The sequence below is a fragment of the Bufo bufo genome, chromosome 3 (genome assembly GCF_905171765.1).
Source record: "Bufo bufo chromosome 3, aBufBuf1.1, whole genome shotgun sequence".
In the NCBI taxonomy this organism is placed as follows: Eukaryota; Metazoa; Chordata; class Amphibia; order Anura; family Bufonidae; genus Bufo; species Bufo bufo.
In genome coordinates, this window is record NC_053391.1 from 110,350,247 (window position 1) to 110,377,679 (window position 27,433).

Below are 27,433 nucleotides of genomic sequence, written 5' to 3' on the forward strand. Positions count from 1 at the left end.
ACATCTAATAAGGGACGCGGATGCGGACGTGGACATGGTCGTGGTGGTGTTAGTGGACCCTCTGGTGCTGGGAGAGGACGTGGCCGTTCTGCCACAGCCACACGTCCTAGTGAACCAACTACCTCAGGTCCCAGTAGCCAGCAGAATTTACAGCGATATTTGGTGGGGCCCAATGCCGTTCTAAGGATGGTAAGGCCTGAGCAGGTACAGGAATTAGTCAATTGGGTGGCCGACAGTGGATCCAGCACGTTCACATTATCTCCCACCCAGTCTTCTGCAGAAAGCGCACAGATGGCGCATGAAAACCAAGCCCATCGGTCTGTCACATCACCCCCATGCATATCAGGGAAACTGTCTGAGCCTCAAGTTATGCAGCAGTCTCTTATGCTGTTTGAAGACTCTGCTGCCAGGGTTTCCCAAGGGCATCCACCTAGCCCTTCCCCAGGGGTGGAAGAGATAGAATGCACTAACGCACAACCACTTATGTTTCCTGATGATGAGGACATGGGAATACCACCTCAGCACGTCTCTGATGATGACGAAACACAGGTGCCAACTGCTGCGTCTTTCTGCAGTGTGCAGACTGAACAGGAGGTCAGGGGTCAAGACTGGGTGGAAGACGATGCAGGGGACGATGAGGTCCTAGACCCCACATGGAATGAAGGTCGTGCCACTGACTTTCACAGTTCGGAGGAAGAGGCAGTGGTGAGACCGAGCCAACAGCGTAGCAAAAGAGGGAGCAGTGGGCAAAATCAGAACACCCGCCGCCAAGAGACTCCGCCTGCTACTGACCGCCGCCATCTGGGACCGAGCACCCCAAAGGCAGCTTCAAGGAGTTCCCTGGCATGGCACTTCTTCAAACAATGTGCTGACGACAAGACCCGAGTAGTTTGCACGCTGTGCCATCAGAGCCTGAAGCGAGGCATTAACGTTCTGAACCTTAGCACAACCTGCATGACCAGGCACCTGCATGCAAAGCATGAACTGCAGTGGAGTAAACACCTTAAAAACAAAGAAGTCACTCAGGCTCCCCCTGCTGCCTCTTCTGCTGCTGCCGCCTCGGCCTCTTCTGCTGCTGCCGCCGCCTCGGCCTCTTCCTCTGCCTCTGGAGGAACGTTGGCACCTGCCGCCCAGCAAACATGGGATGTACCACCAACACCACCACCTGCGTCACCAAGCATCTCAACCATGTCACACGGCAGCGTTCAGCTCTCCATCTCACAAACATTTGAGAAAAAGCGTAAATTCCCACCTAGCCACCCTCGATCCCTGGCCCTGAATGCCAGCATTTCTAAACTACTGGCCTATGAAATGCTGTCATTTAGGCTGGTGGACACACACAGCTTCAAACAGCTCATGTCACTTGCTGTCCCACAGTATGTTGTTCCCAGCCGCCACTACTTCTCCAAGAGAGCCGTGCCTTCCCTGCACAAACAAGTGTCCGATAAAATCAAGTGTGCACTGCGCAACGCCATCTGTGGCAAGGTCCACCTAACCACAGATACGTGGACCAGTAAGCACGGCCAGGGACGCTATATCTCCCTAACTGCACACTGGGTAAATGTAGTGGTGGCTGGGCCCCAGGCGGAGAGCTGTTTGGCGCACGTCCTTCCGCCGCCAAGGATCGCAGGGCAACATTCTTTGCCTCCTGTCTCCTCCTCCTCCTACTCAGCTTCCTCCTCCTCTTCTTCCACCTGCTCATCCATTCAGCCACACACCTTCACCACCAACTTCAGCACAGCACGGGGTAAACGTCAGCAGGCCATTCTGAAACTCATATGTTTGGGGGACAGGCCCCACACCGCACAGGAGTTGTGGCGGGGTATAGAACAACAGACAGACGAGTGGTTGCTGCCGGTGAGCCTCAAGCCCGGCCTGGTGGTGTGCGATAATGGGCGAAATCTCGTTGCAGCTCTGGGACTAGCCGGTTTGACGCACATCCCTTGCCTGGCGCATGTGCTGAATTTGGTGGTGCAGAAGTTCATTCGCAACTACCCCGACATGTCAGAGCTGCTGCATAAAGTGCGGGCCGTCTGTTCGCGCTTCCGGCGTTCACACCCTGCCGCCGCTCACCTGTCTGCGCTACAGCGTAATTTCGGCCTTCTCGCTCACCGCCTCATATGCGACGTACCCACCAGGTGGAACTCCACCTTGCATATGCTGGACAGACTGTGCGAGCAGCAGCAGGCCATAGTGGAGTTTCAGCTGCAGCACGCACGGGTCAGTCGCACTGCGGATCAGACCCACTTCACCACCAATGACTGGGCCTCCATGCGAGACCTGTGTGCCCTGTTGCGCTGTTTCGAGTACTCCACCAACATGGCCAGTGGCGATGACGCCGTTATCAGCGTTACAATACCACTTCTATGTCTCCTTGAGAAAACACTTAGGGCGATGAAGGAAGAGGAGGTGGCCCAGGAGGAAGAGGAGGAAGAGGGGTCATTTTTAGCACTTTCAGGCCAGTCTCTTCGAAGTGACTCAGAGGGAGGTTTTTTGCAACACCAGAGGCCAGGTACAAATGTGGCCAGACAGGGCCCACTACTGGAGGACGAGGAGGACGAGGATGAGGAGGAGGTGGAGGAGGATGAGGATGAAGCATGTTCACAGCGGGGTGGCACCCAACGCAGCTCGGGCCCATCACTGGTGCGTGGCTGGGGGGAAACACAGGACGATGACGATACGCCTCCCACAGAGGACAGCTTGCCCTTACCTCTGGGCAGCCTGGCACACATGAGCGACTACATGCTGCAGTGCCTGCGCAACGACAGCAGAGTTGCCCACATTTTAACGTGTGCGGACTACTGGGTTGCCACCCTGCTGGATCCCCGGTACAAAGACAATGTGCCCACCTTACTTCCCACACTGGAGCGTGATAGGAAGATGCGCGACTACAAGCGCACGTTGGTAGACGCGCTACCGAGAGCATTCCCAAATGTCACAGGGGAACCAGTGGAAGCCCAAGGCGAAGGCAGAGGAGGAGCAAGAGGTCGCCAATGCAGCTGTGTCACGGCCAGCTCCTCTGAGGGCAGATTTAGCATGGCAGAGATGTAGAAAAGTTTTGTCACCACGCCACAGCTAACTGCACCACCACCTGATACGGAATGTGTTAGCAGGAGGCAACATTTCACTAACATGGTGGAACAGTAGCTGTGCACACCCCTCCACGTACTGACTGATGGTTCGGCCCCATTCAACTTCTGTGTCTCCAAATTGTCCACGTGGCCAGAGCTAGCCTTTTATGCCTTGGAGGTGCTGGCCTGCCCGGCGGCCAGCGTTTTGTCTGAACGTGTATTCAGCACGGCAGGGGGCGTCATTACAGACAAACGCAGCCGCCTGTCTACAGCCAATGTGGACAAGCTGACGTTCATAAAAATGAACCAGGCATTGATCCCACAAGACCTGTCCATCCCTTGTGCAGATTAGATATTAACTACCTCCCCTTAACAATATATTATTCTACTCCAGGGCACTTCCTCATTCAATACTATTTTTAATTTCATTTTACCATTATATTGCGGGGCAACCCAAAGTTGAATGAACCTCTCCTCTGTCTGGGTGCCGGGGCCTAAATGTGTGACAGTGGCCTGTTCCAGTGGTGGGTGACATGAAGCCTGATTCTCTGCTATGACATGAAGACAGATTCTGCGCTGACATAAGGCCAGATTCTCTGTTACGGGACCTCTCTCCTCTGCCTGGGTGCCTGGGCCTAAATGTGTGACAGTGGCCTGTTCCAGTGGTGGGTGACGTGAAGCCTGATTCTCTGCTATGACATGAATACAGATTCTGCGCTGACATAAGGCCAGATTCTCTGTTACGGGACCTCTCTCCTCTGCCTGGGTGCCTGGGCCTAAATGTTTGACAGTGGCCTGTTCCAGTGGTGGGTGACGTGAAGCCTGATTCTCTGCTATGACATGAAGACAGATTCTGCGCTGACATAAGGCCAGATTCTCTGTTACGGGACCTCTCTCCTCTGCCTGGGCGCCTGGGCCTAAATGTGTGACAGTGGCCTGTTCCAGTGGTGGGTGACGTGAAGCCTGATTCTCTGCTATGACATGAATACAGATTCTGCGCTGACATAAGGCCAGATTCTCTGTTACGGGACCTCTCTCCTCTGCCTGGGTGCCTGGGCCTAAATGTTTGACAGTGGCCTGTTCCAGTGGTGGGTGACGTGAAGCCTGATTCTCTGCTATGACATGAATACAGATTCTGCGCTGACATAAGGCCAGATTCTCTGTTACGGGACCTCTCTCCTCTGCCTGGGTGCCTGGGCCTAAATGTTTGACAGTGGCCTGTTCCAGTGGTGGGTGACGTGAAGCCTGATTCTCTGCTATGACATGAAGACAGATTCTGCGCTGACATAAGGCCAGATTCTCTGTTACGGGACCTCTCTCCTCTGCCTGGGCCTAAATGTTTGACAGTGGCCTGTTCCAGTGGTGGGTGACGTGAAGCCTGATTCTCTGCTATGACATGAAGACAGATTCTGCGCTGACATAAGGCCAGATTCTCTGTTACGGGACCTCTCTCCTCTGCCTGGGCCTAAATGTTTGACAGTGGCCTGTTCCAGTGGTGGGTGACGTGAAGCCTGATTCTCTGCTATGACATGAAGACAGATTCTGCGCTGACATAAGGCCAGATTCTCTGTTACGGGACCGCTCTCCTCTGTCTGGGTGCCGGGGCCTAAATGTGTGACAGTGGCCTGTTCCAGTGGTGGGTGACGTGAAGCCTGATTCTCTGCTATGACATGAATACAGATTCTGCGCTGACATAAGGCCAGATTCTCTGTTACGGGACCTCTCTCCTCTGCCTGGGTGCCTGGGCCTAAATGTGTGACAGTGGCCTGTTCCAGTGGTGGGTGACGTGAAGCCTGATTCTCTGCTATGACATGAAGACAGATTCTGCGCTGACATAAGGCCAGATTCTCTGTTACGGGACCTCTCTCCTCGGCCTGGGTGCCTGGGCCTAAATGTGTGACAGTGGCCTGTTCCAGTGGTGGGTGACATGAAGCCTGATTCTCTGCTATGACATGAAGACAGAATCTGCGCTGACATAAGGCCAGATTCTCTGTTACGGGACCTCTCTCCTCTGCCTGGGTGCCTGGGCCTAAATGTTTGACAGTGGCCTGTTCCAGTGGTGGGTGACGTGAAGCCTGATTCTCTGCTATGACATGAATACAGATTCTGCGCTGACATAAGGCCAGATTCTCTGTTACGGGACCTCTCTCCTCTGCCTGGGTGCCGGGGCCTAAATGTGTGACAGTGGCCTGTTCCAGTGGTGGGTGACGTGAAGCCTGATTCTCTGCTATGACATGAAGACTGATTCTGCGCTGACATGAAGCCAGATTCTCTGCTATGGCATGAAGAGACTGATTCTCTGCTGATGTGAAGCCAGATTCTCTGCTATGGGACCTCTGTCCAATTGATATTGGTTCATTTTTATTTTTTTTATTTTTATTTTAATTCATTTCCCTATCCACATTTGTTTGCAGGGGATTTACCTACATGTTGCTGCCTTTTGCTGCCCTCTAGCTCTTTCCTGGGCTGTTTTACAGCCTTTTTAGTGCCCAAAAGTTCGGGTCCCCATTGACTTCAATGGGGTTCGGGTTCGGGACGAAGTTCGGATCGGGTTCGGATCCCGAACCCGAACATTTCCGGGAAGTTCGGCCGAACTTCTCGAACCCGAACATCCAGGCGTTCGCTCAACTCTAGTTATCAGCACTTAAAGTGACACTGGTCAGATTTGCAAAAAATGGCCTGGTCCTTAAGGTGAAATAGGGCTCAGTCCTTAAGGGGTTAAGTACTGTATGTGCTAAAAGTAAATTAGCAAACATCCATTCATTTTGATAATTTTTACACGAGGAGTAGTACCTCAGTGCTATAAAAGGAGATTTTATGTAATAATCGTGATTTAATATTAGACATTTTTTTAAGTATTTGTGATGTCATATTTGGCAGTGCTTTAACCACTTCCCGCAACTGTAACGCCGAAAGGCGTCATTGCGGCGGCTCCCCCAGGCTACGCTAACGCCGATTGGTGTCATCTCGCGTGAGCCGAGATTTCCTGTGAACGCGCGCGCTCACAGGATCGGAAGGTAAGCGAGTGGATCTCCAGCCTGCCAGCGGCGATCGTTCGCTGGCAGGCTGGAGATGTGATTTTTTTAACCCCTAACAGGTATATTAGACGCTGTTTTGATAACAGTGTCTAATATACCTGCTACCTGGTCCTCTGGTGGTCCCCTTTGTTTGGATCGACCACCAGAGGACACAGGTAGCTCAGTAAAGTAGCACCAAACACCACTACACTACACTACACCCCCCCTGTCACTTATTAACCCCTTATGAACCCCTGATCACCCCTGATCACCCCATATAGACTCCCTGATCACCCCCCTGTCATTGATCACCCCCCTGTAAGGCTCTATTCAGATGTCCATATGATTTTTACGGATCCACTGATAGATGGATCGGATCCGCAAAACACATACGGACGTCTGAATGGAGCCTTACAGGTGGGTGATCAATGACGGGGGTGATCACCCCATATAGACTCCCTGATCACCCCCCTGTCATTGTTCACCCCCCTGTCATTGATCACCCCCCTGTAAGGCTGCATTCAGATGTCCGTATGATTTTTACGGATCCACTGATACATGGATCGGATCCGCAAAACACATATGGACATCTGAATGGAGCCTTACAGGGGGGGTGATCACCCCATATAGACTCCCTGATCATCCCCCTGTCATTGATCAGCCCCCTGTAAGGCTGCATTCAGATGTCCGTATGATTTTTACGGATCCACTGATACATGGATCGGATCCGCAAAACACATACGGACATCTGAATGGAGCCTTACAGGGGGGTAATCACCCCATATAGACTCCCTGATCATCCCCCTGTCATTGATCACCCCCCTGTCATTGATCACCCCCCTGTAAGGCTGCATTCAGATGTCCGTATGATTTTTACGGATCCACTGATACATGGATCGGATCCGCAAAACACATACGGACATCTGAATGGAGCCTTACAGGGGGGTGATCACCCCATATAGACTCCTTGATCACCCCCCTGTCATTGATCACCCCCCTGTCATTGATCACCCCCCTGTCATTGATCACCCCCCTGTAAGGCTGCATTCAGATGTCCGTATGATTTTTACGGATCCACTGATACATGGATCGGATCCGCAAAACACATACAGACATCTGAATGGAGCCTTATAGGGGGGTGATCACCCCATATAGACTCCCTGATCACCCCCCTGTCATTGATCACCCCCCTGTCATTGATCACCCCCCTGCCATTGATCACCCCCCTGTAAGGCTGCATTCAGATGTCCGTATGATTTTTACGGATCCACTGATACATGGATCGGATCCGCAAAACACATACAGACATCTGAATGGAGCCTTATAGGGGGGTGATCACCCCATATAGACTCCCTGATCACCCCCCTGTCATTGATCACCCCCTGTCATTGATCACCCCCCTGTAAGGCTCCATTCAGACATTTTTTTTGGCCCAAGTTAGCGGAAATTATTTATTTTTTTCTTACAAAGTCTCATATTCCACTAACTTGTGTCAAAAAATAAAATCTCACATGAACTCACCATACCCCTCACGGAATCCAAATGCGTAAAATTTTTTAGACATTTATATTCCAGACTTCTTCTCACGCTTTAGGGCCCCTAGAATGCCAGGGCAGTATAAATACCCCACATGTGACCCCATTTCGGAAAGAAGACACCCCAAGGTATTCCGTGAGGGGCATATTGAGTCCATGAAAGATTGAAATTTTTGTCCCAAGTTAGCGGAAAGGGAGACTTTGTGAGAAATAAAAAATTTATCAATTTCCGCTAACTTGTGCCAAAAAATTCTATGAACTCGCCATGCCCCTCATTGTATACCTTGGGGTGTCTTCTTTCCAAAATGGGGTCACATGTGGGGTATTTATACTGCCCTGGCATTCTAGGGGCCCTAAAGCGTGAGAAGAAGTCTGGAATATAAATGTCTAAAAAAATTTACACATTTGGATTCCGTGAGGGGTATGGTGAGTTCATGTGAGATTTTATTTTTTGACACAAGTTAGTGGAATATGAGACTTTGTAAGAAAAAAATAAATAATTTCCGCTAACTTGGGCCAAAAAAAATGTCTGAATGTCTAAAGCGTGAGAAGAAGTCTGGGATCCAAATGTCTAAAAATGCCCTCATAAAATGAATGTGGGCCCCTTTGCGCATCTAGGCTGCAAAAAAGTGTCACACATGTGGTATCGCCGTACTCAGGAGAAGTTGGGCAATGTGTTTTGGGGTGTCATTTTACATATACCCATGCTGGGTGAGAGAAATATCTTGGCAAAAGACAACTTTTCCCATTTTTTTATACAAAGTTGGCATTTGACCAAGATATTTATCTCACCCAGCATGGGTATATGTAAAATGACACCCCAAAACACATTGCCCAACTTCTCCTGAGTACGGAGATACCACATGTGTGACACTTTTTTGCAGCCTATGTGGGCAAAGGGGCCCACATTCCAAAGAGCACCTTTAGGATTTCACAGGTCATTTACCTACTTACCACACATTAGGGCCCCTGGAAAATGCCAGGGCAGTATAACTACCCCACAAGTGACCCCATTTTGGAAAGAAGACACCCCAAGGTATTCCGTGAGGGGCATGGCGAGTTCCTAGAATTTTATATTTTTTGTCACAAGTTAGCGGAAAATGATGATTTTTTTTTTAATTTTTTTATCCCTTACAAAGTCTCATATTCCACTAACTTGTGACAAAAAATAAAAACTTCCATTAACTCACTATGCCCATCACGAAATACCTTGGGGTGTCTTCTTTCCAAAATGGGGTCACTTGTGGGCTAGTTATACTGCCCTGGCATTTTAGGGGCCGAATGCGTGAGAAGTGGTTTGAAATCAAAATCTGTAAAAAATGGCCGGTGAAATCCGAAAGGTGCTCTTTGGAATGTGGGCCCCTTTGCCCACCTAGGCTGCAAAAAAGTGTCACACATGTGGTATCACTGTACTCAGGAGAAGTTGGGTAATGTGTTTTGGGGTGTCATTTTACATATATCCATGCTGGGTGAGAGAAATATCTTGGCAAAAGACAACTTTTGCCATTTTTTTTATGCAAAGTTGGCATTTGACCAAGATATTTATCTCACCCAGCATGGGTATATGTAAAATGACACCCCAAAACACATTGCCTAATTTCTCCTGAGTACGGAGATACCACATGTGTGACACTTTTTTGCAGCCTAGGTGGGCAAAGGGGCCCACATTCCAAAGAGCACCTTCAGGATTTTACAGGGCATTTTTTACACATTTTGATTTCAAACTACTTACCACACATTTGGGCCCCTAGAATGCCAGGGCAGTATAACTACCCCACAAGTGACCCCATTTTGGAAAGAAGACACCCCAAGGTATTCGCTGATGGGCATAGTGAGTTCATAGAAGTTTTTATTTTTTGTCACAAGTTAGTGGAATATGAGTCTTTGTAAGAAAAAAAAAGAAAAAAAGAAAAATCATCATTTTCCGCTGACTTGTGACAAATAATAAAAAGTTCTATGAACTCACTATGCCCATCAGCGAATACCTTAGGGTGTCTACTTTCCGAAATGGTGTCATTTGTGGGGTGTTTGTACTGTCTGGCCATTGTAGAACCCCAGGAAACATGACAGGTGCTCAGAAAGTCAGAGCTGCTTCAAAAAGCGGAAATTCACATTTTAGTACCATAGTTTGTAAACGCTATAACTTTTACCCAAACCATTTTTTTTTTTTATCAAAGACATGTAGAACAATAAATTTAGAGCAAAATTTATATATGGATGTCGTTTTTTTTGCAAATTTTTACAACTGAAAGTGAAAAATGTCATTTTTTTGCAAAAAAATCGTTGAATTTCGATTAATAACAAAAAAAGTAAAAATGTCAGCAGCAATGAAATACCACCAAATGAAAGCTCTATTAGTGAGAAGAAAAGGAGGTAAAATTCATTTGGGTGGTAAGTTGCATGACCGAGCAATAAACCGCTAAAGTTGTGAAGTGCCGATTTGTAAAAAAGGGCCTGGTCACTAGGGGGGTATAAACCTGTGGTCCTTAAGTGGTTAAAAGCAAGGACATAATAATCTATCACTGTTTACTTACTTTCCTATGTTTAAAAGAACACTAAACCTACAAATGAATGATATATGCAAGTATACAGGAGAAAAGCTTGCCCACTAAGGATAGTTAGTAGGCAAGTCTTGTAGAAGTCCTGCAGAGCACACAGCGGTTAAACTCTTACAGATATCTTCCTTTTTAGCTGGTAAATGTCTGATAAAGTTTGACTTATTCAAGAGGTTGGCTTTAATAGTTCTGTGTCCTGCACTATTGGCAGAGCAGGGGAGGGAGGCTTGTGCTGTAGGCATTTGTCGTGCAACCAAACACAGGATCATGAGGATGAGGTAGACATAGCGGATCTCCTGGAATAAGTAAAGAAGAATTCATTCAGTTTTTTTCCATTCTTACATGCATTCGTATCAAAAGAATAGAGATTAAGGGAAGTGTTTTTGTGCTTTTCTGTTCATTCTTTTAATTATTGGTATCTTTTCACTATTTCTTTGAACTTCTTGACCATAAATCGACATTTCTATGATAAATATCCTTCCTATATAGAAACACATATAGTAATATGCATATTCATGTATTCATGTTGTACACTGTGTTAATTTGGTTCATATTCTTAAAGGGATTGTCCATGACAAGAATTTATTCCCACGCACATGACAGGAGATATGTCTAATCAGCAAGGATCTGACTGCTGGGTCCCACCACTAATCACAAGAATAGGGACTCATGCTTCCCAGTTTGAAGCAGAAGCATAAAAAAATTAAGACACTCATGTGTCCGCCAATCTATTCAACTCTACTGGATGGCCAAAGAAAGCTGAGTACAAGCACTCAACTATATTCGGTAGTCCCACAGAGGAGTTGCGGATGCACTTGCATGTCAGCCACTTCATTCAAATGGGGTACATGAGGCCCCATTCTCGTGATTGACAATGTCACCAGTGGACGGACCACAGCTGATCAGACTTTTATCCCCCCTCCTGTAGACGGTGTGAGACAGTGACAGGTAAAGTGATTGATGGCAGGTATTTTTCCCCCAGAATCCTGTCATATGCAGCTTAAGCTCCAGGGAGTGCCTAGTATGTAGCAGAAAGCCCAAGCTTTCCTAAGGTGGCTTTGTAAAAAGCCAACATAGGGCCTGGAGTTTTGGATTGGAGAAGAGTTGGGCGGGTTCCCCAATCCGCAGTCCACTTCTGACAAGAGATCTAGCTTGCTGCCTGATTAGCTACACCTGTAGCACTTTTATAAAGACGCTTGGTCAGAGAGTGAGCTGAGAGAGACCTGGATCTGATATGCTGGTGCATATGAGTGGCTCGCTGTGATGAACTACAAGGCTGACAGTACCATGTTTAGGACAGTTACTGAAACACTGTTTAGATTTTGTTTTGTGTTTTTTCCTAAAACGTAAAGGCCTTTTGTTTTTGCTATTTGAAACCACAATAAAGTGGGACTTTCTTTGGACTTTATCCCAAGTGTCACTGTCTCTGACTGTTCGCAAGCCGGCCAATCCTGCCTCTACCAGAGCTGATTCCCACAACGGGTATAAGTTCTTGTAATAGGACAACCCTATGCCCCCATTGTCTGATAGGTGCGGGTCACACTGCTGGGACATGCACCTATCTTCTAAATGGAACCCTTAAAGTAATGGAGGGCACACTGCGCATGCATTTATATGGGGCCGCTGAAAAAAGCCGAGAGCTGGTTCAGCTATTTCCGTTAGGCCCATAGAAGTGAATGGAGGCAGTGGCCAGTCATGTGCGGTGTGCTCCTATTCACTTCTATGGTTAGAGCGCTTGGTGGTGGCCGGACCGGAGTCCTCCAGCCACCACTTTGTCCCGCTCCATTCTCGATATAGGTGCAGGTCCCAGCATCTATCAAACAATGGGGGCATATCCTAGCGATATGTCCCCATTGTATCAAATGAGACAACCCCTTTAAACATCTTGCAGGACTACATCTCTCAATATGCAATTGCCAACCTCCCAGAGGTCAATAACAGCTTGTTATGGCTTATATAATGGCTTATATAATGAGCAACTTAAATACTGTAGTATATCATTTACAAATTAATATCATTATCCTCCTTATCTGTAAAGGGGAAGGGTTTATAGAAAACCACTGTGAAATCTGTTTATTATTGTCCTCTTAATAAGCAGCTATTATTGGATTTATTCTTGACCGTATTCTTTCGAACCACAGCAGCCTCTCACCACATGGGTATTTTCTGCAAGGCTTTGAAATGTAACTATGGAAACCAGAGGACCTGACAATAGTAGCGTGTCCATCCATTCACGGTGTTGCTCTGGCCGCCTGGTGCTGCTCCGATGCCACCGGTATATTACTGGTTCTTGTATCTGCAAAAATATAGCAACAAGTTTAACATATCTGATTTACACTGGAGTGGCGGTATTATGTCTGATATCACTTGCATATGCCATCATCTTGCAGGGATTAAAGAACTGCTTGGAAAAGGTTAATGGAGGAAACTGTGCTGACTACCAAGCCATGGATTCAAATAGATCTGACACAGAGAATGGGTTTATAAAAAAAATATTTTCTAAACCATAGAGAATACAGGGAGAATATGCAGGAATATGAACGAGAAGGAGAAGTTTGTAAAATACGGCAATCTGCAAGGAAACACCATCTATTATTAATTTTGGATTATAAAGTGTTTTATAAGTGATCTTAATTCTTTAGAGGGACTTTCACTAGGAAATTTACTGTTAAAACTGGCACAAAGCCTTGTAGGGATAGCTGATCTGAATGTAATGATGATACCTTTCAGTTAGGGATCGACTGCTTCATTCTGAAAAAAGAGAGCTTTTAATCCATATGCAAATGAGCAATTACGTGCACTGAGGGCGGGTCTAGGCTACTCTGTGCACCCTTCCAGCACAAAAATACCTTCTTATAATGTGCGCCAGTGCACAAAGTACCCCCTTATAATGTGTGCCAGTAAAAAAGTACCCCCTTATAATGTGTGCCAGTAAAAAAGTACCCCCTTATAATGTGTGCCAGTAAAAAAATACCCCCTTATAATGTGTGCGAGTGCAGAAAATGGCACCTAAAATGTGTGCCAGTACAAAAATGTCCCCTTCTTTGTGCCAGTGCAAAAAATACCCCCTCTCAGAGTAGAGCCAGTGTCCCCATAGTGCTCCCCATAATGTTTGCCAGTATAAAAATATGTCTCCTTATGAGTGCCTGTACAAAATACCCCTGTTTAGTGCCACAAGTAGACACAATGCCCCCATAGTGCTCCTCTCTGCCCCGATAGTGGCCCAACTGCCCCCCCCCCCCACACACACAACAAGCCGGCTGGTTATAGGTGTTAGATTATTTTTTATGCCTTTTTATTCTATTTATGGCTTGTGAATATTAAGGCTGGGTTTTCATGCAGCAGGGGGCAGACGAATTACATATTGTTTCGGTTCTTCACTTGTGTCTGTTGAGAAATCACGGCAATTCAAGGCAAACCACTATGCTTTTGCAATGTCGCGCTCTTCTACCCAGCCAAATACATTTTACAAATAGGCTAATTACTACATGAATATCTATTTAATTCCATAGTTTATATACTATGGCACAGCCATTAAGTACAATTATTTTTGACTGCATTCATCACTAGGGGGAGCATAGTGAAGACAGATTTGCAGATATGTTTAGTAATAAACTCCTTAGCTCCCCCTAGTGACAGCTGCAGGCAGTCAGAAATGTATCACTTATGACTGTATTATAAGAAGCTGGGATTTTGAGGCTCTGCATAGAAAAGGAAACAGTTAAAAGTAAACTTTAATTACATGTGTTCTCTGCATGCCAAGCTTTAGATGCTTAATAACAGCACCATGTGTTTCATTTTTACAGAGGAGATTGTAGAAGGGAAAAGTGCCATCCTTATTGGGATGAGTCAGTGGAACTCCAATGACTTAGTTGAACAGATTGAAACAATTGGGAAGTTGGAGGAAAGCCCAGGTAAGAGTGCCTTTAATATGACCTAACCTTGAGAAATTTAAGAAGCCATAACTTTTTAAGAGCCATAACTTTTTTTTTATCTTAGACATAGCCATATCAGGGCTTATTTTTTGCAGGACAAGTTGTATATCTAATGACACCATTTCATGTTCTTTACAAACTATATATTGTGAAAATGTAAATAAAAATTGTGTGGTTAAACAGGAAAAACAGGCAAATTACCGTTTATTTTTGGGGGTTTTGTTTTTACGAATTTCAATGTGTGGTAAAATTTACATGTTAACCTTATTCTGTGGATCAGTACAATTCTATTTTTATTATTTTTCTGTAGTTTATTACATGTTTTATTGCTTTTAAAAATTTAGAAAAAATATAACTTTTTGATTTTTGAGCTTTAGTTTTTATTGGTACCATTTTGGGGGACATTTGATTTTTATTAAATTTTTTATTTAATTTTTTTAGGGGAGGCAGAGTGACCAAACAACAGCAATCAGGAATTGTTTATTGATTTTTGGGACATTTTCAGATGTGTCAATAATTATGTTTACTTTTTTATACTGTATATGGTGAACAGTTTTTTTTATATTTTTAATAATTATGAGGGAGGACATAAAAGGAGTCCTAACATGGTATGACAACCACTTGGCGCCCCGCAATCACTAGGGGAAAACTTGGTTACAGGGAGAGAGCGCTACCTCCGTCTAGCCATTCAGATGCCATGGCCGCATTTGACTGCGGCAATTTAGGAACGTCAGCTGAGGGTGACCACAGGTGGGTGTCACTTGTACAGATGCCAAAAGCCAATGTGGATTTATTCATGAATTGTTCAGAAGGCAAGGTTTCTGCTTCTCACTTGAACCATCGTCAATGATGAAGAGCTGAAATTTTTTCTAGTGAACATGAATGAATAAATCCACATTTATTTGCCTTCATCCTCTGTAGTGCTTCTATATACTGAGATTGATTGGAGTTGGAAGAACCCAGCTTTTGGAGGCTTTAAACCTACAGTTCTTCTTGCTGTATACATGATGTCTTACATGTCATTTGAAGTATGTTATAGCTGTATAAACCAGTTATTCTCAGTTTACTTTGACCACATTCACACAACCGTATTTTTGGTCCACATCCAAATCACATTTTTGCAGATCAGATGTGGACCCATTCATTTCAATAGGGGTGTAAAGAATGCGGACAGCACACCGTGGGCTGTTTATTTTCATAGTCTGACACCATCTAATCAGTGCTGATAGTGTCAAACTGGGAATTGTAATATCCAGTTGTCAATTTAGGCAGGGGCCACATGACGATCTTGGCAGAGAAACCCATTGAATGATCAATGATTACTGAGTAGCAATGCAGTCATTAAAATGAATGGGGTTACAGCGCTACTCACAAGTTGCTGTGACCTTAACCTCAGATTTGCAAAAAAAATACAGCAGAGTTGGATTTTTATTATTTGCAATTCTGGTATCGCAGTTGCAGCAACTTGAGAACCCACCGAGTGGCTGCACTGCTACATAGAGAACATTGGTCATGCAACAGGTGTCGTAGCCAAGATCACAGTGTAGCCCCCGCCTCATTCATATGTTTCTAAGGCCTCTTGCACACGACTGTATGTATTTTGCAGTCCGCAAAAACGGATCCGCAAAAAATACGGATGACATCCATGTGCATTCCGTATTTTGCGGAACGGAACAGCTGGCCCCTAATAGAACAGTACTATCCTTGTCCGTAATGCGGACAATAATAGGACATGTTCTATTTTTTTGCTGAACGGAAATATGGAAATATGTAAACGGAATGCACACGGAGTAACTTCCGTTTTTTTTGCAGACCCATTGAAATAAATAATTCAGTATACAGTCTGCAAAAAAAAAAAACGTAACGAACACGGAATGAAAATATGTTCGTTTGCAAGAGGTCTAAGGGGAATAACCGAGTAATAACACAATGCAGAGTTCTAAGAAGAGATGATCCATAATTGTTATTTAAGGAGAGCTTATAGCAGCAATATAAAGAACTGGCAAGTTACTAGCATAAAAATAATATATTGTGGTCGTAGAAGTGGTTTCTAGGATGTCTAAGAACTACATAAAAGCATAAGAAGATACCTCTTGATTAGTCTAAAGACTTGAAGAGTGTAGATCAGACATTCTTCATCAAGACACGTAAATTAATCAGTATGTGATTTTAAATGGGAATTATTTTCCCAGTAGCTGGTGCGATGGTTGGTTTGAACTTTATGAGAAATGGGCTTATTAGTAGATAATTGATGGTCATATTTAGAGATGAGCGAATTTCTTAAAAGTTTGATTCAGCTGATTCGCCAAATTTCACAAAAAAATTTGCTTCGTGACGAATTACTTCGTCATGAAGCGCATTTTTTTGTAAGTAACGGGTGCAATGACAGGGAGCTGCGATAGCGCCGCCCCCGTCATTGTCCTGCTCAGATGCCGCGTTCATACATGATTGCGGCATCTGAGTGTAAAATTAACAATAAAAAAAAATGTAATCAAACTTACCGCCTCCATTTGCTCGCGATGGGCCGGCCGCCACCATCTTGCTTGAAGATCTCGGCCGAAATCCTGTGCGGTGCGAGATAACGACATCACGCCGGCTGGTGTAGTGACGTATGACGTCATCACGCTGGCAGGCGTGATGATGTAATCTTGCGCCGCACAGGATTTCGGCCAAGATCTTCAAGCAAGATGGAGGCTGGTGGCCTGTCGCGAGCAAATGGAGGAGGCAAGCTTGAATTTTTTTGTTTTTTATACTACAGTATTTCAAGTTAAATTGATTCGCTGACAAGAAGCACAAGGAAATTCGGCTTCTAGGAGAATCAAATTTATCCTGAAATTCGGATCGTATTCCACTTTGTGAGATTCGATTCGCTCATCTCTAGTCATACTGATTAATTTCTTGTATACTGTCAGGTTAAAATTTGAAAGAAATTAACCTGATTATGTACATTGATAGAAGCTCTTTTATGTTACATCTGTCTGTGAAGATAAATCCAGTGTGAAATTGACTGTTGTGATCTGTTTCTTTACAACATTATGGATTATATGACTATTAATTGATTAAAATCTAATTAAGACATGGATTTATACATGTCAAATAGACATTACTTATAACCTTGAGAAATGAGAGCTTTGCCTCCATCAGCAGCACTTGACTGAGAGGAAACAGCTATTTAGGCAATCAGTGCCCTTTTCACACTGTTGGTTTGAAGAGTACTCCCAGAAGAAGCTAAGGCGAAACATGTGTTGGGGTGGGACTTCCCTCCTTCCTTGGTCAGTATTACGGTTGTTTTTATGCATGTATTAGGGTCTTTTGGAGTGGCATTGTAATGTTTATTGTTCCAGCTTTTCTCAACCTGGGATTACTATATAGAATAGAGGATATTTTTTACTTTTTTCCATTCCCTTACCATTGTCCTATGTGGCTTTATGTTTGATGTGCTGTGTACCGTTTGGTCATTTTTTGAAGGAAATGTAGCTTGCAATTACAGTATCTAATTAAAAAGACCTAATTTTTTATATTGGTGTTGTGTTCACTTTAAACATATCATAAACGCTGTGCCTGTTTCTATTGAGGACAGGAAGAGGACCATAGCGGAGGATGTGAAAGAGGCGGAAAAGTGCCTGGTGCACGAATCAGACCGACACAAACGTGGAGGTGTCAAAAGGACCTGGCCTTGTTGCTGTGGTGCTGCCTTACCGCAAAAAACATTGACCCAGAGGGTTGTGAAAGAGATGTACTGTCCCTGCCCCTAACAGCTGCTTCAGGTGTCCACCATGGAATGCACCTTGCCACACAGTGAGAATTGCAAAGAGCAGTCCATGTTTTCTGACACGTGAGAATACGAGGCAGGGGTGGCTTTTTTGGAGAAATAATGATAGCTAGGTATCTTCCAGCAAGGCTGTGAACATACCAGCCGTTCCCTAAAAGCAGCAGAATTCACTAAGTGGTACGGCAGCGATTGTAATGCCAGCAACTTGGATGTCAAGCTTTATCACCTGCAGATTGCTGGGCACATAGTGTTGTTTACTGGCCACACTTTCCGTTATTGATGGTGTTGATGGAGCAGAGCAGGAGGAAGAGGAGTAGTCTGAAAGGGAGAAGCAGTAACTGATTATGACAAGAACACTGAACTGCACGTGGATACAGTCTGGCTGCTGCAAACGAGAGCAGGAGAAGGCTGCAATAGAGCTGTGGTGCCTACATTTGTTATGGAATGGCCACGACTTAATTTATCTTTACATTGTTTTTATTCCCGCTGCTTATTTTAATGCTGCAGATCTTGCACAGAGCAATGCTTTTATCTTCCGGCGCCCACAGTATCAGTGGCATCACCAGTTCCTGAGCTGACCATAATAGAAACATATCTGGCAATGGCAGTTTTTTGGGAGGTTCTGGCCGTATGTTGCCTCTACGCTGTATTGCTGCTGCTGCGGCCACCACCTTCCTCCTAAACTGATGTCACCTCCTCTTCCTCAACACTTTGGTTCCTGAGTCCTGTCCAACACACAATATTTGTCAGAGTCCTCAACTGTGATATAACATTTTGGGCTCATTGCAAACCCCCCCCCCTCAATCTCATGTTCTGAATTTGCGCCAAGTGCCCCTACTGCCACCACCATGGCTAAAAGTGCCACCACTACCATTAGCACCACCATACAGCTATGCATGGGATCCCCCACCTCCCCCTGAACCTCCTCCTCGTGGCAGTCAAAATGCTGACTGTTGTTACAGAAGTCATCAATCTCGAGACTCTCTTAAGTATCTCCTGTAGCGCATGGAGGGGATTTTTTGCCACTTCTTAGGGGAAAAAAAGATGCCCAACTAGGAAGGGGTAGTGATAAAAAAAAGAATATAACTGAAAGGTTTCTCAGGGGTTGCAAGGAGAAGGAGCAAGAGGAATCCTGTGACCCCTGCCTCCAAAGCACTGTGTCAGAGATGACATCCACATCATCCCGCTGTCACTGTTTGCCCTCAATAATAATGCGGCACCAATTGGAAGCCAGGAAAAACTGGGGCATACTGCTACTGACTCTCAGATGATAAGGCATGGGTCTTATTTTTCCACTCTTCCATGTAATAATCATGTTCTTGCAGTATTGCTTTTGGTATAACACTTAATAGTATCTTGCAGTAATATACAACACATTCAATAACACAAGTACAATACTGGCATTATTACAATAGTGCTTTAGCTGTAACACTAAACAGTATTTTGCAGTATTATACAATGCGTTCAATAACACGGCTATAAGAATGGCATTATTGCAATATTGCTTTTGCTATAACACTGAATGGTATGTTGCAGTAATATACAACACATTCAATAATATAGGTACAATTGTGTTATTGCTGTACAATTTGTTTACTAAAACAGTGGACTGTATCTTGCAGTAATATACAACTCATTCAATAGCGCGCTTATAACAACAGCATTATTGCAGTATTGCTTTTGCTATCACATTGAACGGTATCTTGCATTAATATACAACACATGCAATAACATGGGTATAATGCAGTGATATGCTCAATTACAAATGGTAAATAGAAAATGTGGAGGGCAATTCCAATAAGCCTATGAACTACAGAGACTTTTCTAAACCTAAGTACTGACCAGTGGTTCCACATTTATCAGCTGCACGGAAGCTGTGTTCACTGTTTGTACTCGAGTAAATGTAAAGGAGGGAGCTGTCTTACAACTTTTTAATCCTATCACTTCTTGTGCACACAGCTCTTGGCCAACCACAAACAACATATACATAGAAACATAGAAACATAGAATGTGTCGGCAGATAAGAACCATTTGGCCCATCCAGTCTGCCCAATATACTAAATACTATGGATAGCCCCTGGCCCTATCTTATATGAAGGATGGCCTTATGCCTATCCCATGCATGCTTAAACCCCTTCACTGTATTTGCAGCTACCACTTCTGCAGGAAGGCTATTCCATGCATCCACTACTCTCTCAGTAAAGTAATACTTCCTGATATTACTTTTAAACCTTTGCCCCTCTAATTTAAAACTGTGTCCTCTTGTAGCAGTTTTTCTTCTTTTAAATATTCTCTCCTCTTTTACCTTGTTGATTCCCTTTATGTATTTAAAAGTTTCTATCATATCCCCTCTGTCTCGTCTTTCTTCCAAGCTATACATGTTAAGGTCCTTTAATCTTTCCTGGTAAGTTTTATCCTGCAATCCATGTACCAGTTTAGTAGCTCTTCTCTGAACTCTCTCCATACAGCACTGGTTTATAGCGCACTAGCGCAGGTACAGTACCATTAGCCCCAACTACTGTTGAGCTTGAGTGCTGAATCTTGAAGATGAAGTGCATTCATTCTGTCAATTACTAGCCACAGTGTGCCCATTAGAGACGAGCAAATCAATTCTACACAAAATTAATTTGTTATAAAATTTCCCCAAATATTTGGAATTTCTGCAAATTTTAAACTTTTGTGATTTGTTCACTCAAAAGCTCAAGATGATGTCCACCATTTTACAGGGCATAGACAAGGAAGGCATCTTCCGAGAAAAAAATCATTTTTAGATAATTTTTAGTTTAAAAAAAATCTCACAGTGCAGTGTGTTTTTAAACCAACCAACTACCATCTGCTTTGCCATGTACTGTATGTTGCTGCCACTTTGACATCACTAATGTTGTCTTGGTATTATAGAGTTTGAAGAGGGTAGGATTTACAGTCATACACAACTTTTCAGTGCAATTGGGGCACTTTTGATTGGTGTCAAATTTTTATTTGGACCAAATCTAATTTGACAGCTGATTTGACAGAATCGGGACCAAAATGAAAATTGGAAGATTTTCTCTTTTCTAGTGAACATAAACTTAATGGGCATTGGGTACCAGGGCTTTTTAGTAATGCCAATCTGGCCCTGGCCACAGTGAAGCCAGTGGTTCCTTTCATTTTTCTTGTAGATACCCATGATGAGAACATAGTCCTACCACTTTACAAATCACTAGTCAGTCCACACATAGAGTACTGTGTACAGTTCAGGGCTCCTGTGAACAAGGCAGACATAGCAGAGCTGGAGAGGGTTCAGAGGAGGGCAACTAAAGTAATAAATGGAATGGGGCAACTACAGTACCCTGAAAGATTATCAAAATTACGACGACTGAGGGGAGATCTAATTACTATGTATAAATATATCAGGGGACAGTACAGAGATCTCTCCCATCATCTATTTATCCCCAGGACTGTAACTGTGACGAGGGGACATCCTCTGCATCTGGAGGAAAGAAGGTTTGTACACAAACATAGAAAAGGATTCTTTACGGTAAGAGCAGTGAGACTATGGAACTCTGTGCCTGAGGAGGTGGTGATGGTGAGTACAATAAAGGAATTCAAGAGGGGCCTGGATGTATTCCTGGAGTGTAATAATATTACAGGCTATAGCTACTAGAGAGGGGTCGTTGATCCAGGGAGATATTCTGATTGCCTGATTAGAGTTGGGAAGGAATTTCTTTCCTCTAAAGTGGGGAAAATTGGCTTCTACCTCACAGGGGTTTTTGCCTTCCTCTGGATCAACTTGCACGATGACAGGCCGAACTGGATGGACTGATGTCTTTTTTCGGCCTTATATACTATGTTACTATGTATGTATTACTATAATTTCTAGAATGAATCATTTACTTCAGGTGTTTTGTACTTCTATGGTTGTCCTGAACTCTTAATTTGTCATAAATATCACAGTGCATTCTAAATTTACAACTTAGTTATCTCAGTTAAAAGCTATGGGCAACTTCGGGGCGATTTTTTTATGATTACATTTTATAAAAAAAAATAAAAAATTATTAGTTTTTTATTAAAAACGTTCAGCCATTTCTGAGATACATGAATTAAAAATCAGTCTGTTTGCAAGCTGTCACAGTCTGTTTTCTTTGAATCCTGTCATGGCTCATGTGTAGCTCTTACAGTATCTCTGATCTCCTGACCCCATCAACACTCATTATAGCTCAATTCTTATCAAACTAATAAGCATATAGGTTAAAGGGGTTGTACCACGAAAAACCAGCACTTGAGTCTGAAAATGTTTGTATTTGTATGTAATCAAACATTTAGTATAGCTACTGAGTTTGTTTGTTTTTCAGTTTTTTTTTTCCTTATTTCTTTTCCGGCTCACTAAGATGACTGTACAAGCTCAGTTTCATCCTTCAACTGCCTCCTGAGCTGTGATAGGTAGAGATTTGCAGCATAAAGAACCCCCTCCCGAGCTGCCAGCTTGATAGAAATCTAGTTGGGCAATTGGAGCAATTAATGGGGAGATCTCTGGATCCATGTGAGGTACAAGGCTGGTTCTAGCTTTGATACAAAGAGATTGTCATGTACTATATGATGTCTGATTTTCATTTTTTTTATATAAGTTATGGATTGATCCCTTTAAATAAGTGTTTGAGGTCAGGAGATCGAGATAAGAACTACACATGAGCTGTCAGCTGACGGGATTCAAAGGAAACAGAGTGTGACAGCTTAAAATAATATTTCATTGTGAAACAGTATTTTAAAACTTACACCCATCCTGAGTGCCTATTGCTTGTCATTATATTCTAAATTTAGCCTTACAATATCTATACCAGTGGTTGCGAACCTATGGCACGGGTGCCAGAGGCGGCACTCAGAGCCCTCTCTGTGGGCACCCGCGGCCTGGAAAAGGTGTATGGTGTACCAATATTCCTTACACTTTTCCTGCCATTCACCAGCGCTGGGCGCACTAGGAACGGAACAGGCAGCGCATTGAATGTAGGCAGGCTATTATAGCGAAATGGTAAAGTACATGGAAGATATACTATATTGGTATTCAGGGTAAATTGTCATGTTGGCACTTTGCGATAAAAAAGTGGGTTGTAGGGTTGCAGTTTGGGCACTCGGTCTCTGAAAGGTCCGCCATCACTGATTTATACTATTGTAGCTGAGCTAGTACATTTCTGCAATGATAGCCAAAAGTGACATTTTTTAGCAAATGCTAAAATTAGAACCACAATGTTCTCTTCTGAAAATAAGCACTCTGTTGAGAAAATGTCTTCAGTATATGCAGACATAAACAAGAGCTGGAGAGGCTGATGAGGCTGACATAAGAGATTGCGTGCAGAAGACTTTAACCTTTCCTGTACATTATGTGCTGGGTATACTGCAGAAGTAATAAATTGTAAAAGCCTCTGGATACCAGGGGAATACTGTGACCTGACCATCTACAAATCCTTAAAATAGAACTCACTTTATTAGTTTTTTTCATGGTTGCTGATGTCCGTCGGGTAGAACATTGAGAAGACTAGAAATAAAATTTGCCGGGTTTGCATGTCCTATAGACCTCAATAAGGGCTGATTTATCAGTAAGGTAGTCCCCATAATAGCACATGAGCATTGAGCAAGTGAAGTGCTTAGTATTGGCAATTGGATGCCGTAGGAGCATGTCTAACAGTGGATAAAACTGAATCTGCAACTGAAAGGGACCATGAATAGGACTAAGGCTATGTCTTAGAGGAAAAAGGAAGCTTATCAATTGTGCAGTTATTTTTAAGATTTACTTGGCTAGGATAATGTCACGGTCATGGAGACCAAACCAATTAGGCAGTGTGCACATATGCATTGGAGCCTCTATCACAGATTGTTATATTGTACAGTTCTACATTTCCTATCAAAATCACAGACTGCACAACAGAACCTGACAAACTCCTTGAATACATGACGACCATACAAGTGTAGTGCTTGGTGCTGGGCTTTAATCTGGAGCACTGTACATGTATGGTGTGGGATAAAAGCTCCGGAGATCTAGCATTAGCAGGTCAGGTCTCCAGCTGTCAGAGGAGAAGACAATAGCGCTTCGTTACAGCTTCTGCCTTCTTCTTAACTCAGTGACTGCTATGCTGTGAATAGAGGAAGTAGATATGCCGCTTTCTCTAATGCAGTGTTCCTCATCTCCAGTCCTTAGGACCACCCACCTGTCATGTTTTCAGGATTTCCTTAGTATTGAGCAGGTGATATAATTAGTGTCAGTGCATCAGGACTTGCCACAGGTATTTATTCTGTGGAATATTCTCAAATCATGACCGGTAGGTAGGCCCTGAGGACTGGAGTTGAGGAACACTGCTCTAATGGACCCAAACCAGGCATATAATATGGTCCTCTTGGAGGAACATATTATATGCCAAAAATATTTTAAAAAAATAAGTAAAAAAAATAATAGGATACAAATAAAATAAAACGCCCACACCAACCAACACTGTCGCCATAGTTCCCCTGTTCACATGAAACTATACATATTATAAACCAAACGACTGAAAAAATAGGGAACCTATTTTATTAATTTATTTTGGTGTCAGTTTGCATATTTAAAAAATAAAAAGCATTTTAGCGCAATCCTCGCCACTTGGGAATGGTGAGGAGAGTGACGGGCATGTTGCAGGGGTCAGGTCGCGGCTAGGACTTTGGCCCCGACACATTTACTAGGCAAAAAAGAGGAGTAAAAACTACTCTAGTTAGAAGCTTGAGTAGTTTTTATTCCAGGCGCATGGACAGACAGTTGTAAAGAGGTAGTCTTTGTAAATGACCCCCAATTCTCCAGTGCCATCTGAAGAATAAACAACTTTAAGAAATACTGCCGGCAGCAAACATCTTTAAAAATATCAGTCTGATATGAAAGTCAAGCAAACCTCCGCTAAAAAACATCAAGCAACCAGGAAGTGAGACACAAAGGTGATCCCGCAATAACACACCTCGGATATCGGGTAACGAATGTAATACATGCCAACAGCATGCAGTAATTCGGAAGCCTTGGAATATATGTAAGGAGAAAAAAAAAACGTGAGTACTTCATGAACGCTGTTCTACTGTGCCTATATTAAACGAAAAATCGTGAGGCCGAAAAAATCGTGAGTACTTCATGAACTTTGTTCCATTGTTCCTATATTGAATCTTTTGGATCAGAAAGTCTGCATGAATGCCATATACGAACTTTTTTGTATTGTAAGGCCGAAAAAATCGTGAGCACCTCATGAATATTACTTCATTGTGTCTATACCGAATTTTTTTCGATCAGAAGGTTCGCAGAAATACAATACGCGAATGTTCGATCGATAAATATCTATGAATATTCAACACTGGCCGCTCAAATAAGTGTGCATATTGAACTTTCGATTCATCAAGTTCCTATCGAACGTTTGCTATATTAAGCTCTTATAACAGAACTGTGTAGCCTTTTGAAAGTCACCTGGCTACTACTGTCTGCCTTAAAGAGACACAGCTATTTATTTTATAAAGTGTGATGTTTGCACAATTCTAATACTTGAAGAACCATCAGTCCTATAATTAAGACGTACATGTGTGGATTTAATCAAAGTCATTGTATATGAACCTTGGATATGATATCTAATCATTCCAAGAACCGTCTGTATAACGCTTTTAATTTTTAATAATTGGGTATTTGCCAATACATATTGTGTTATTTTTATGTATAGGGAATTTTAAGGAAATACATTTAAATTTTTTGTTGCATCTGTGAGTGCCGATCTAATTCTTAATCCTAATTCATTTTGTAAACAGAGGTTTACACCTGATTGTGCACCTAGCCAGGATTCCCTATAATCAGGAGAGCCACCCCTTTCTGATTAATACTATTTACTAATTACATTGGATCAAACACTGATGCACCAGTGGCAATCTTAAATGAGACATGAGATCTTAAGATGATTTCCTTTCTATCTGCTAACAAACGTGAATGTATTAAGTCATGAATTGCTTCACACCTCATTACTAGTTTCTAGTAAATTGATTAATTATATCATATTATTAATATGACTGCCAACAATGAGAATAGGTAGCCATAACATGTAGACATAAACTTCCTACTAATCACTATAATCAAGATGTGTCTGCTTTCTTTATTCTTTTGTTATTTTCTAATATATGATACTGTCCTGGTTTTTTAAGTCCCATCGCTGTCTACACTTCAGTAACTCTTGCTAGAAGACAGCTTAATCCTTCATCCTTTCTTCTGCACTCATTCAGGGACATATTCTTCATTTATAAATCGATAAAACTTGTCATGCTCGAGAAACAAAATATTCCACTTTTTTATCTCTATTAAAAATCACTTTTGATATTTGATCATTTATCTTGTTTCCATAATAAACAGGATGTTCATACTTTGGATCTTTTTTGTAGAACTCCCAGTACCATATCTTCTCTTCCATTTCCAGTGGAGAATTGACATCTATTGCCGTTCCTTCTTTTTGAAGATTTTGTAATTTATTTCATTAGTAAAATGGGTGATACAATTTTGAAGTATATTACCCTCAAAAATCAGTTCAGTTTAGCTTGTCTCTACAGTTAGCTAATGTTCACTTACCTGACTGCATACAACCTACATTCAGCCAATAACCTTCCACTATTTAACCTTTAAAGCACGTCCTCCCACACTCACATGAATTCTCTCATGCAAAGCTGCTAAATTATTGAACATTTTGGACACAATTTGACGTCAAATAAAGATTATTACAGGAACAGGGGTGTACCTAGATTTCATAGGGCCCCATGGAAAAACTTAGTATGGGCCTCTCTGCTCCACCAAGTTTATCGGTACGAGTGTGACAATGACTCTGAAGCAATGAAAAGGGCAACGTCCCAGATTTCTGGTGAATTTACCCTTTTTTTTATTAAGTGGAAGACATTTTTTTTTTTATTGTAATAAAAAAAAAGATTGCCCTCCACCTCACCCACTTTATCCAACTTCTATGTTGTAAAAAGTAAAACGGGTGGTTTATAAATATGGTGCTTATTCTGGCCACCATACTGGAATAAATATTTTGATAAATCTGCTTCCATTCTATTACAAAGCTGTCTGCCTGAAGCCACCACTAGGGGGAGCTCAATGCATCAGAATTTATACAGTTACCATTTACTGGAATGGAAGACAAAATAATCTCGTGAGCCCCGCTAGTGGCGACTGCCTTAAAAAAGCTGTGTTTTCCCATCGGGAGCAGAAAAAAGAGTTCAGACCTCTCTCCCCATATCCCCCCCCCCCCCACACCACCACCACATACATACATACATACATGGACCCTGTAGAAATTGCATGGTCTGCTTCCAAGAAAACTCTGAGGCTGGTTTTCTATTCTTGGTAATATTAGGCTTTACGGTACAGTACATTTATTACTATACCTTTCTTTTAAATACTGTATTTGACTCATATATTCCTACAAGAAAAGTGGAATGAAATATGAACTTTTAAACACAGATTTATCAGGCCCGTGAAGTGGATCCACGTCCTTAGTTTCTATTTTTTATTTTTCACCACTTGCTTGTTATTCCTC

The 27,433-nt window shown here is 43.1% G+C and overlaps 1 protein-coding gene across 1 annotated transcript in view; it reads left to right on the forward strand.

Annotated features, from left to right (window-relative positions):
• Nucleotides 1–27,433, forward strand: part of PITPNM3 (PITPNM family member 3) — a 793,517-nt gene that overhangs the window by 372,769 nt on the left and 393,315 nt on the right. Inside the window, exon 3 of the mRNA XM_040423477.1 lies at nucleotides 13,985–14,092. Within this exon, the coding sequence (XP_040279411.1) occupies nucleotides 13,985–14,092 (108 nt within the window). The remainder of the gene's footprint in view (nucleotides 1–13,984; nucleotides 14,093–27,433) is intronic.